This window comes from Haemorhous mexicanus, chromosome Z (assembly GCF_027477595.1).
Source record: "Haemorhous mexicanus isolate bHaeMex1 chromosome Z, bHaeMex1.pri, whole genome shotgun sequence".
Taxonomy (NCBI): Eukaryota; Metazoa; Chordata; class Aves; order Passeriformes; family Fringillidae; genus Haemorhous; species Haemorhous mexicanus.
In genome coordinates, this window is record NC_082381.1 from 45,538,756 (window position 1) to 45,551,104 (window position 12,349).

General features: G+C 43.3%; 1 protein-coding gene across 2 annotated transcripts in view; it reads right to left on the reverse strand.

The window, feature by feature from the left end:
- PSD3 (pleckstrin and Sec7 domain containing 3) overlaps positions 1-12,349 on the reverse strand; it is a 117,048-nt gene that overhangs the window by 49,016 nt on the left and 55,683 nt on the right. The window contains exons 9-10 of one of the 2 annotated variants that reach the window (XM_059874029.1): positions 10,855-10,944; positions 6,619-6,995 (exon numbers count right to left, since the gene is read on the reverse strand). In XM_059874029.1, coding sequence (XP_059730012.1) covers positions 6,807-6,995; positions 10,855-10,944 — 279 coding nt within the window. In that variant the 3' untranslated portion in view covers positions 6,619-6,806. Of the gene's footprint in view, positions 1-6,618; positions 6,996-10,854; positions 10,945-12,349 lie in introns of those variants that run through there. The other variant, XM_059874028.1, reaches the window with a different exon arrangement.

The window sequence follows — 12,349 nt, forward strand, 5'->3', positions numbered from 1 at the left end:
TGCTCCAGTGGCTGACCCCACAAATGATGCAGCTCCCGAGTGGCACCCTGTTTCTCCCTTGTGGCAAATCCATACAGCCTAGTGATGGATGGGGTGATGGGAGGGCCACTACCACTGCCGGAGGCACCACTCAAACCCACAGAAATCTCGCTCCAGAGGCTAGGCACGGTCTCTGCGCCTGGAGCCACCCGCCTTCATGCAGAGGACAAGGGGAGGCCGACGCCAAAAGGAGCTGGTACTCTTACTGAGGGGTGGATGCGCTAAATACAGGAAAAGAGAGATGTTTACCTCAGTGTTGCAAAAGCACCATCATTTCTGGCTTCTGGAGACCCAGAGTGCAGCAGACTGTGCATTGCCATGGCAACGTGCTCCAATGTGAGAGAGAGAGAGGGGGAGAGAGAGAGAGAGAGAGAGAGAGAGAGGGAGAGAGAGAGATTGCTCTGCTCTACTCTGCTCAGCACAGGATCGTGACAGCTGCCGACACACACTGGACAGGTGGAGCAGCTTGTGTGAGCAGCAAGGGAAAAGTGGACAATGGGGACATTGTGCCAAACGCAAAAATGGCAAACAGTTCGTGCAGAGGGGCACGAGGAAACTGGCAGACTCTGCAGCAAGGCTAACACCAGGTTCAGCAACCTGCCCCATACCACCATATCACAGGCAGGGCAAGGACAGCAGCAGCGATGTTGGGTTGTGGGAGGACATGAGGGCTGTCATCCCATTCACACCAAGACACACAGGGAGCAAGTCTGCACACAGACAGCAATGAGGCGGTGCTGCCTTGGCATGCTGAGGTGAACGTCCCATGCTGAGACATTTCAGGCAGCCAAAGGCTGGGTGAAGAGGCTCCAGCCTCTGTTCACATCTGAACCCTATTCCATGTCTGCCAAGCCATGTGAAAACAAAGTGAGAGTTTGCTTATCCCATGTCATGCACCCAAGAGCACCCAGAGGTAAATAAGATGCTTATGAATTGAGTGGACTTTTCCCCTGGTTACATCTTCCCAGCCTCTGGCAATCAAAATTTACATCCTTACAGGGCAAATGGCTAGACAGCCACATGATGGTCCTAGGTGCATTTTTGCTCATAAAAGACACTGCTGTCTCCCCAGCATGCAGCAGCATTTCTGATAGCATTAACCCTTTGCTAATATTGTCTCCAATGATGCTACAAGGTGCATATCCTTCCCAGAGACTGTAATAGGTGTGGATCCAGCTAAAGGACAACAATCAGTGGAGCAGGGAACAGGTTACCTAAATATCAACACAAAAACTGTCCCTGGGGGGGGGAACTTCTGACTCCTCACAGATTCTGCTTCCATCCTGCTTGAGGCACAGACACCTTCCCTCCTAGCCAACAAGAAAAATACATTTTAATTTCCACCACAGTCAGATCTAGCCAGCCCATCCCTACCTCACACATCAAGATCAAATCCAAAATGTGCCCCTTGTCATTGCTAGAGGATAACTGAAAGGAACCTTTTTCCCTGGCAATAATCATGCCCTGAGTTACTTTTGCCACTTCGCTAAAAAGGTTTTACGTTACTTAACCCATGTGAAATTATCCACTGCTTGTGCGAAAGCTTTTCAAAGAAAATCTCTTCTTAGAGGAAATTTGCACTGCAGTCAAACTGCTCCAGATGAGCTAAGCAGCAGGTCTTGACAGGTGCTACGTAAATGGCCACAAATCACTCTCTATCCTAGCAGCCCCCTGCCTAGCAGATTATTCTTGCTCTCAGATTTGTAGGGCCAACTCCCCAAGCACTCTCAACATATCTGAAATAATTATACTCCCTAAATATCACACACAGACCTAGGCCAGTGTCAATTATACAGAGCAATTTTATTATTAAACACAAACTAGACTGAATCAAAGCAATATTTCTCTTCTGTTGCCCACAGCACCATCACTGCTGCCTAATTGCAGCAGTTCATCTAGCATTCTCTGAGCTGAAGTTAGCAGATCTTCAAGTAGGACAGGAACCTTACTTCAGAAAGGAACAAGCCTGTTTCTGCAGCAGTCCAAAACCCCAAGGATTTTCTTCTTTCTTCAGTGTTTTCTTAGAAAACACTTCTCAGCTCACACTCTCCCAAAGAGAGCCTCCTGAGAGAACACATTTGAAGCCTTAAATCTCTTCAGATTGAAGATTCAGTTTAGATTTCATCAGCGTCCCTGATTTTCATCTACAAGCGAACCCTGTACTCCTGACTGAGCCAATATTCTGTGTACACATTCACGGTTATTCTGGGGAAAGGCCATGCTTTGACATTAGAAAAGACCCAGCATTTTAGAAATTAGTATGCACACAGGATTGATTTATGTCTGTACTGAGCAACAGGAATTTCTGAGGGAAAAGGGTTTTGTTAACATAAATAGAGGGCTAGAAGGGACATTTTTAAAGAGGGGCTAAAATAGCTGTGCAGTATGAGAAAAATCAGAGCTGACCACACCCAGGGGACCCCCCTAGTGTTTCAAGAATTCAGAATCTTCCTCTTGTTCAGAGGTCAAGCAAAGAGGGGATAGGAAAGGGGCAGAATGCAAATATTCATTTAGGCAGTAACACCACTGGGTTGACCAAAAGGACTGTGACCCTATATAGGGAGCTTTTCAATCAGTTCCTCTAAAGAACAAACCATAAACCAGCGGGAATTTTTAAAACTTTGGGTCAAAACAGATGCAGGAACAGAAAACCAGAGTTTCTATTATTCCTTCCATCTCATCCTTTTAAAACCATACAAAAGCTTTTGTCTTGTCACAAGGCACAATGTCAGACCCTATCACCCATAGAGGAAATGGGCAGCTGTTTCAGCTTACCCTGAAATAAGCTCCTTCCCATCTGTTCCTCCCACCAGTCAAGTTTCCCTGGGAGGCAAAACGTACTCAGTCCTTGCTTGGTCTTCCTAATGTCATTCAGTGAATCAACAACACAAGAAGAAAAACTGCAGAATTCAAAGTAAAATTCAATATTGGCTTTTGGGGTACAAACCTAAGGACCACAATACTGTATCTAAAGAACTCCAACATCCTCCAACAAAGTCACAAGAATCCTTCAGAATCATTTAAGCCTGATGTCAATAACAAACAAGCTGCCAAAATACATAAACACATGCATATCAATTACTTAAAATATACCCTCAAAAACCAGTAACATATTTGTGTAGCACAGAAAGGCAGAACTACTTAATGCTGCCACTAAACACTGTTTGTTAAATAAACAACATTAAATCTTTCCTTCATCCCTCTTCTTTCCTTCTTTCATGATTTTTTTCCTTCTCCCCAAAACAGGAAGGAAGGGGAAAGTCAATTCTGACAGATAAGCTAATCTTACACATTGGCTACAGAACGAGAGCTTAAAACTGATCATCAGTAAAATTCCTGTAATATTACGATAACAATTTCTGAGGTCTGATGATTAGGGGGAGCTGACAATCAAGATTAAATGTCTCCTGAGAACAGCAGAAATACTAGAGCAGCCACTTAATTTCTACATACACAAGCAACCAGGTCAACAGGAATCCTAGCAGGGTAACAGTTGGAATGATGGGAGAACGATGTATGACTGCATGAAGACAACTGAATTATCTCTGGTTTAAGTTACATAAGAAGGCTAAAAGAGCATCCACAGCCAGCAGCTCACAGCACAGGTCCTTACAACTGACAAGCACTTCCAGGTGCTTATTTTTAATCAATAAGCACCTAGAAGTGAGCAGAATGACAAAATCACAACGACTGGTGGAAGATCAAATGAATCCTGGTATCACTGTATCTCTGGGAACCACAGTGCATCTTGTGCCAAAAGAAACCACTCCTATGATAAGTGCCCTGCTGAGAATGATAGGAGATCACAGCTTTAATGAAAACAAACCATTGGATAATAACAGGGATGCAAAGAAATCATACACCCTGTTATCCTGATCAGCACTGCAAGTGAAGAGATGTCTTCAGCCATCTTCATGCTCCTTACAGCAGATCTGAAAACAGCTGTTTCACAGACTAGCTGCTGTACTTCCTGGCAAAGCACTATAGTATCCAAGGGGGAAAAGTTCCTCTTCTTGAATTCCTCCTTTTAGGAATTATCATCTGCTGTCAACAGAGCTCACAGAAATTAAGTGAGCCATACAATATGCAGACTAACACGGACCACCAAGTTCCTTAACTTAAAGCTGACAAATGTAGCTACAGAAAACAGCAGCACTTCAGAAAATCCATAAAAGCATCAAAACCCTAAAATTCTGCATAGGTGTGACAGAAACCCACATGAAAGTGATTGAAGAAGTGATGTAAAGTCTGCAAGTTATCTCAGATCAGCTGCAAACAACCTCTGCCTCTGTCCCTGCAGTGAGCATGCTTTGAGTCAACACCACTGAAATAAACCCCAGCCTAGGGATCTGCATTAAAAAAAATAAAAAGAAAAAAAACAAAAAGGAAAAACAACCTCCCTCCGAGGCTTCTCCCTGACTCAAATAGCAAACTCAACATCAACAAAAAGGAAAAGAGGAAAAGGAAAGGGAGGACAAGGAAGTCCAGAGGAGAGGAAGTGGGAGAAGGAAGGAAGAACGCAAAAGAATGGGGGCAAAAAGAAAGGGAGAGGGCACAATAGGGAGAGGTGGGAGAAGAGACAGGGAAGAAGGAAACTGAGGCCACTGTAAGATCCACACAGGTTACAAGTTGGTGTCGCCTGTGGCTGTAGGCATTGCACTATGGAAGGGGGGGAAAAATAGGCATAGCCTTTAACATACCTTTTCTCCACAATTCCATCTACCATGGAGTCACGTCCAGCTATCTTGCCCCAAAAACAGATGAAATCCTTCCTACCTCTCTTGACACCTTCCAGAACCCATACGTCAACAGGACAGAAAACTGATGCCTTGGATTTGCCCCATATTTGTACAAGGATCATGTGAATATTTAATCATCCAAGAAAGTGTGACTTTGGAAGGAAACTAAATATTCCATTTAACATCACAGGAAAGGAGAAAACAAAAATCTGAATTTAAGAAGCAGCCTAATACTCATGTTTGAAAGAAAACAGTGTAACTGGGTCAGAGAGAGAATAGTCCAATGCTACTTGAAACGTGTGGCAACAAACAGAAGGAAGGAATACCGAAGATTTATACAGAAATAATTCTAAAGCTGGTGGAAGGAATGTTCTCTCTTCTTCTTCCTTTTTTTTTTTTTAATATAGTATAAATTATATTCGTACTCTTCCTTCCCTTGAGATGCAGCACAGAACTTAAATTTCAAGCAGATCAGTGGGTGGAAGATCAAAGAATGTTTTTCAGAATTTGTTTTCTACCTACATGGAGGTGGGAGTAATAAGTCATAGGGACCAAAATATATGTGTGACATTGTATTAGAGAATTCCCAGTCTGAAAAGAGCCCAGAATTCCTCTTTTAAAGTGGCAAAGTGCATCATGCCTGGAGGCTACCAGTCTGTATCCTCCACACGTGACAGATGACATTCATCCTTGGGACCTGCTACGCATTTCAGTTACAGCAGGAGACAAGTTGACAGCCTTGGCTATCTAACAGGCTGGAGAAGTCAAACATCAGCCAAATAATTCCCTTGTCTGATCAACCTGGACAAGACACTACAGACACCTTGCCTCCACAGATGAAAATTAACCTCCTAAATGTTCATTATGAGGCTGGTATTGAGCCACATAATTGCAGCCAGTAGCAATGGAAATTCTTAGCTGACTCTGCTTGGGTTTCATTCCTTACTGACACAAAAGCTTGGTAGGCTAAGTGAGATCTTTTGAATAACAATTGGAAAGTAAATAGGTGAAAGGCTGAAGGAGCAAAAAATAATTCAGAGAAATGCAAATTGTCAAAGCAGAACAGGTCCATCCTGAAATCCAGCCTGCTTCCTAGTAAAATAAGCAATCCCTTGTACCACTCCTAGACTATGCAGAGCAATGCTAATTCTTGGATCACCTTCAAAAAATTTTATGTTTTAAACCTTGTTTAAAGTTCTGCTTTCCCTGCTCAGAGACATCTGGTATTAGGCTTTTGCTATTCTAAGGCTTTCTTCAACTCATTATCTGGGTTTGACTTGAGAAAAAATATATAGTTTATAGATTTTTCTTTTTATATGCACTGAGGTAAGATCCTGAAATGCAAAAAGAAAATATATTTGCATTTCAGCAGGGCAGGAAGGTGTCAGAAATCTGTCTGTAATTCAAAGGACACAAAGCAATACACGTACCATCATAACCTGGTCTAATTCTCAGTTCTGCATAGGCATGCTTTAAATGGCTATTGCTCTTGAATAGGACAAATGACAACACCCAAAAAACTCCAAGTTGAAGGAAACAAAGGTTATCATGGCAGGAAGGTTCTCAGCAAGGATGCAGAGAAGTGAAGACAAGCCAGGTGCTCCCTACAGTCACCTACAGTTCCCTATGGATCTGTGGCTCCTCTGAGAGTGAAAGGAAAAGTATGCTTTCACAAACAACTGTTTAAAACAAGGATTAACAATTTAATCCTGCATTCCCTGACTTTTCTACTGCCAGGTTAGACTCTGTTGTCTCCTAGTAGCTGAAAGGGGCCCTCTCTAATGGATCTTCTATTTCATACAGATAAGAAATGGCCAAAAAATACTATTTCCAACAGAAGTATTTTGAAGAGAAAAAACTTTATTTTGGGGAAGAAACAATGAGCCAAAGCTCTGTCTTATTCAGTGAAGCAAAGGCATTTGTTCCTCTTCCTCCTCTGCCAACTGCTGCAGGGTGTTAGAGCAGTCAATGAGGTCTTCCTGGGGCCATCCTGGTATGCTGTCACACACTCTCATCTCCCCACTTTCATCAGGTTTCCCTCGAAGGTGGGAATTTCTTGCCAAAAAGCAATGAAATGGATGAAGTACAGAGACTGCTGATGAGAGCAATTAGGGTGCACACAGCAGCCCAATTAGTGTGAGTTCCTTTCCATAAAGGAGGGCTGAGGCTGTGCAGGGAGAAGTTAGCCACCTGATGCTCATTCTCTCTGCTAAATACCTGAAATGATTGGAATGGATGAAGTAAGATGCCAGTAATTCTCTTTAAATTGAGTATTTGCTTTGGAGGGCTTTTAAAGGGAATTTAAAAAAAAAAAGAGGGAGAGCAAGAGGAGGCAGAAAGACAGTGGCAAAAACATCCCATAATTGAAGTGCAGGAACTGACAGCAACATGAGACAAACACTACTATGCAGCTTCTATAGGAAATTGCATATCCCAGGAATCCTAATCAAGAATTCAGATCATTTAGGAAATTAAGAACGGGTTCTTCAGAAGAGTTCAGCACCAGCAACTCCAAGTTAATTTGGTCACTTCATTACAGTACTTCTGCAGGAGATAAGGCTTACCCAAAAAACAACCTTTGAGAAAAAGCAGATTTTTTTATGCAGAATCGGCACCTTATCTCCATCAGCAGACCCTGAAAGGATGAGTCTAGTCAAGTGCATCCCAGGTACCTCATGATGGAGGTTCCCAGATGGTATAACAGGTCAGTGAAGAGCTACCACCTCCTACCAAAAGACACACAGCCAGGTGTGACTTCCCCACTTCATGTCACGGGGCAGCACCGCTGACAGTCAGCCCATGCCAGTGTTTGGGTGATGCCTGTGATTCCATGAATGAGGGGAGCTGGATGCTGCAAATGCAGAGGACATTTACTTACACAGGACAGGTGGTACTTTGCACACAGCCTAACAACAGACTACCCCTTCCAGAACACTGCCTAACAAAAGCAGAGATCCATGTCCTCAGTGATGCCTTCCTGCAGGCTCCCTGTGGACCACAGAAGACATTTTCTCTCCTTACATATGAAACGCCTTGTTAATGCAACCTTCCTGGAGTGGACCCCCACACACCTTGTTTCAAGATGAAAAGAGGAAAACATTGTGACCAGCACCATACCAGCACTTTATTTATGGGGACCACACTGCCCTCAGGAATTTAAGCAAGAATGTATGGCCAAAATTAGGTTATTTCCAGGCGAATCTCCTCTTCATTCCAGAAAATCATGTGCAGCCCAGCTCTGAAGAAGGCTTCAGTCACACAGTACAATTCCCTAGCATATAATTGTGAGGATGGTATCAATACAAAAGAATAAAGCTGGTGTGAGCATGTGAGAAAGAAACCACTCCTACATTGTAATCATGAGGTTCTTGACATTGCCAAAATGTCAGACTGATTTTGGTTTTTTTCCAAGGAGGGCGATCCTAGCCATGGCTTCCCTTTCTACATATATATATGTGATGAATACAAGAATATTACAAGCAGACACCATGAGGAGAAGTGCACTTTTAATCACAGTTTGGCATATTTGTCTTTATGAGTCCCAACTGCAAAAGTAATCTTGGATGTGACTAAAGAAGTGAGGAAAAAAGCAATGAATCTTTGTGCAGACACATGTACAAAAGCAATGTTAAATGAACAGACAGCACGACACAAGGTGAGCAAGATCACATTAGCATTTCTCATTTCTACTTTCAAACCAGAGTGAAATAATCTGTTCTCAAAGCACAACTAGTGACACACAGAGAATCAGGTCATGAAGGCCTTGTGGTTTGTACCAAAAGTGTTCCCATTGTTGGAAAAAAACCTTAATAAAACATAGAGATAGCTCCCTCATGGAGATGAAAGAAAGGAGTAACTTGATCCAATGTCCCAGGGTTTTCTGAGGCTGATCACACAAAAATGTGGCCCTCCCCACGTGTTGATGTCTCTCCCTTGATGTGCTATTTTCCTATTCAGATGAAACACCCAGTGACACACTCCAAACAGTGAAGGGATTGACTGAAGGGAATGTCTGACTGATGAATGTCAACCAGCTGTCCTGGATAGCACAAGCATTTGCATTTGGACCCCTGACTCTGAGAACTGGATCCACAATAAATGCTGCACAGAGCTTCACAAGCCCTGGATGAACACTCAGCTCTCCCCAGCCTTCCTTCCCCTCCACTACTGCTCAGCTTTACTCTGGGGCTCAGCAGAGTTGCAGAGCTTCATACAAGGGTGCAGCAGGAGAACAGAGAGAGACTGAAGAGGCAGAAAAGTCCACCTGCTTCACCACAGGTCTGCATAAGTCACCGGTGGGTGTTCAGGACCTCACTCCCACAGGGACACACTGCCACCCTGTGGAAACTACTCTTCCTCTCCCAGGCAGCTGGGCAAGGATGCAGGGAGAAGGCTTGCAGCCTCACCCATGCTCAGTGGGTTACACAGCTAATGCAGCAGCAAGCCACATACATTTTGGTGCTGTGCTGAAGGAGGGTGCTGTGAATTTAATTTATTGAGACTAATGCAAAAATTAATTTCCACTAATTCTTTGTAATCGCACATTTAGTGGCAGCATGGCTGCTGTGAACACAGTAGCACAATTACTCGTACTCACTCCACTCCCCTCAACTAATAAATTTTTTAAAAAGGGTCAATTTATCAAATCTTCAGACAAGCCAGATGAGAAAACAAAGCTGGGTGCCACCTCTGTCCCCAAGACTTCAAGGCAGCACATAGAAAAGGGCAGAAAGCCTAAAGCAACATGGGACACCAACACCAAACTTCCTCCATCTGTCTACATCCAAAAAATCCTGAACCCTGGTTTTTGCTTTGGGTGAAGAGTCAGACATCCCTAGCATCAGCAGGTGAGCACTAAACATGAAGGTACAGCCCCAATTGCATAATTCTGTCAGAAGGAAAGCAAACAGCAGGTGAGCACCATTGGAAGTCTCTTGTCAGTACACTCAAGTTATTTAAACACAATCTGGAGATCTATTTATTCAGAAAGGGCTGTAATTAGCCTGCAAATTAATCTCAACACATCCCTCTATGGCAAACAGAGAAATGAGATTCCTTTGGGGGAAAAAGTAATTTAAGTGTGGCTGCTGACAGATAACACAGATTCAAAAATTAAAGACATTAAATCTAAAATTTAATATTCCCTATTGCATAGTAAGAACTGAAGCAGGAGGTTCCAACAAAAATCTCCCTGAAGAAGATTAAGAAAAGGAAGAAATAACCAGTATTAGAAGACAAACTCTGCTGCTTTAACTATGCAGGTACATCTGTATTTCACAATGATTCTGACACAAAACTCACACAAGAGATGGCAACTCATTTGGTTGGCTTCAACAGGCATTGGGTCAGCTCACAGACGTGGCAGCCTCTTATTTTTATTTCCATTACAAAAAAATAAATAAATAATGAACTCCAGTGTATGCACACCTGTCTTCATTTAAACAAAGTGCTGTTTCATGCTAGCAATCAGACAAAAAAGAAGCAAAACATTCTCATTATTACTGACAAGAAAACAAGGTTTGTCCTGCTCAGCCTCTTCCCCCATTCTTCAGATTTAACTCCTAGCACAAACTTAATGAACAAAAGCTGAAGCAATGCAGCCTGTGCCAGACAGCACATTATAATCTGAAATTACATCTCCAGCTCTAATGTGAATACCCCAAAGCACCTTTGATGAAAAAACACACACGCCTTCCAGATTGTACACAAAGATCAGGCTTAGCCTTTAATGTATTCACATTCAGAGCCAACTGGCTGCTTCTGTCTGCTGTAATCAGGAGACAGCACTCTGGGTTGGCATGACCACAGGAGTTTACAAAGCACACAGCTCTGGGGCAAGACCTGCCGCAGCTCAGTTTCACCTCTCTGCTGCAGAGAGTCTCCTTCACTATCAAGTGAAGGCAAGAGGGAAAACAAGAGAATAAACATTATATATATTATTTATGTTCTGGGAGGAAAAATGTGCCCATCACTTGTCATGTTTGACAATTAAGATTCAGAAAATGCAAGACAGGTGTTTTGTTTTGAACCATCTTTCAACAGAAATGAAACCCATGTTCTGCAGTTAATTCCTTACCTTCAAGAGCCCTCTCGGGAAGTCTTTGCCATCGTTCATCCCCTGGAGGTTAGCAACAAACTCTTGACAGGTCATCTTTTTCCCAATGTTCTGAAAGGAGTGTCAGAGAAACACAACATCATATTCCTGCTGCTTTCCATAATTACAGGAACAAGCATTAAATGCATCTTTCTGCTCTCCTTTAAGCCCAAGCCAGGCAGCACTAAGAACACATTCATGAGATTACTCATAGATGAGCATCCTTGTATGCATATAGCTAGAAAAGGGAAAGTACTATGGCACCCAAAGGCCCACATACACCCCCCAAAAAACCCCCACCTTAATACTGGGGGTAATGAAGATGACAATGATGAAGATCTCTGGTATTTGCACTATTCGCATGGCGCCTTATATCCCCATGTCTCCAGAAGCTCTACCAGTCTCTGATGGAAAAGCTCTACTTAAATCTGCTAGGGGCACCAGGAAACGTGACTGAGGCCCTTTCTAGACCCTTCTCTTACAATTTCAAATGCCTCCTTTCAGTGGCAACTACTGTGAGTTGGAGTGTGATGCCCAGCCATGGCCATTACCTTTTCTGATTTACAGGCTGAAGCTGCTTTGACATTTCCATAGGCTCACTCTCTTCTCTCTCTTCCTGTCTAAGTCTCAGACTGAAAGTGGCCCAAATAAGCCACAAACACAAAAGAACAGTTTGGCTGTCCCTATATGTTTGTGTAGGAGCCAAACTACATCCAGAAGTTGGAGGCTGCCCTAAACTACTCTTGAATCCCTGTCTCCATCACCCCTCAGAGAAAGCACCTGTACTCAAGTCCCCCATGTGCTAGAAGGCCCCTTCTTAGCATGCAGACAGCCTTGTGAGCAGGCAACAATTACAACACTGCATTGATGAAAAAGGACACCAAAGATATCTGAGGAAAGGAAAGCAGCCTGAGATGAGCTGTGAAACACAGTACAGAGAGAGAGGAAAATAGGGCTCTCTGACAGTCATGGTATCTCTGAGGATAGCACCACTGTCAGTCAGGAGACAGAAGTGAAGACTTTTTCACTGTCAGGGCATGTTTTGTCTGTAGAAATACAGCAGAAGAGCTCTGTGTGAGCTTTGTCTTCAGGTAGGAGCAGGGGCCGAAATTAACACAGGACTGGTGCCCTTAGCTGGTAATATAGCCCATTCAATTTTATGAATTACATGACAGCTTAAAGTGCATATCCTTTATTTCCCTTCCATAATGCTTGATCAGGAAAACCACCAAATCTTGGCCATCAGCTTCACCTTGCCAATAAGGAACATCCCATAGCCTGCAGCCAGCACAAACCCACAGAAAGAAGGCAAGCAGTAACCCTGGAACAATTCATGTCTTCCCACAAAAGGATGGCTTCTGACAACAGATGGGCTGTAACCCTGGCTCTATAGTTGCAAAGCTTATAGAACACAGCTTCTAACTTCAATCTTCAGATGCAGGCTGAAGCTGGTCTAGTAGACTTACAAGTGCTTTCC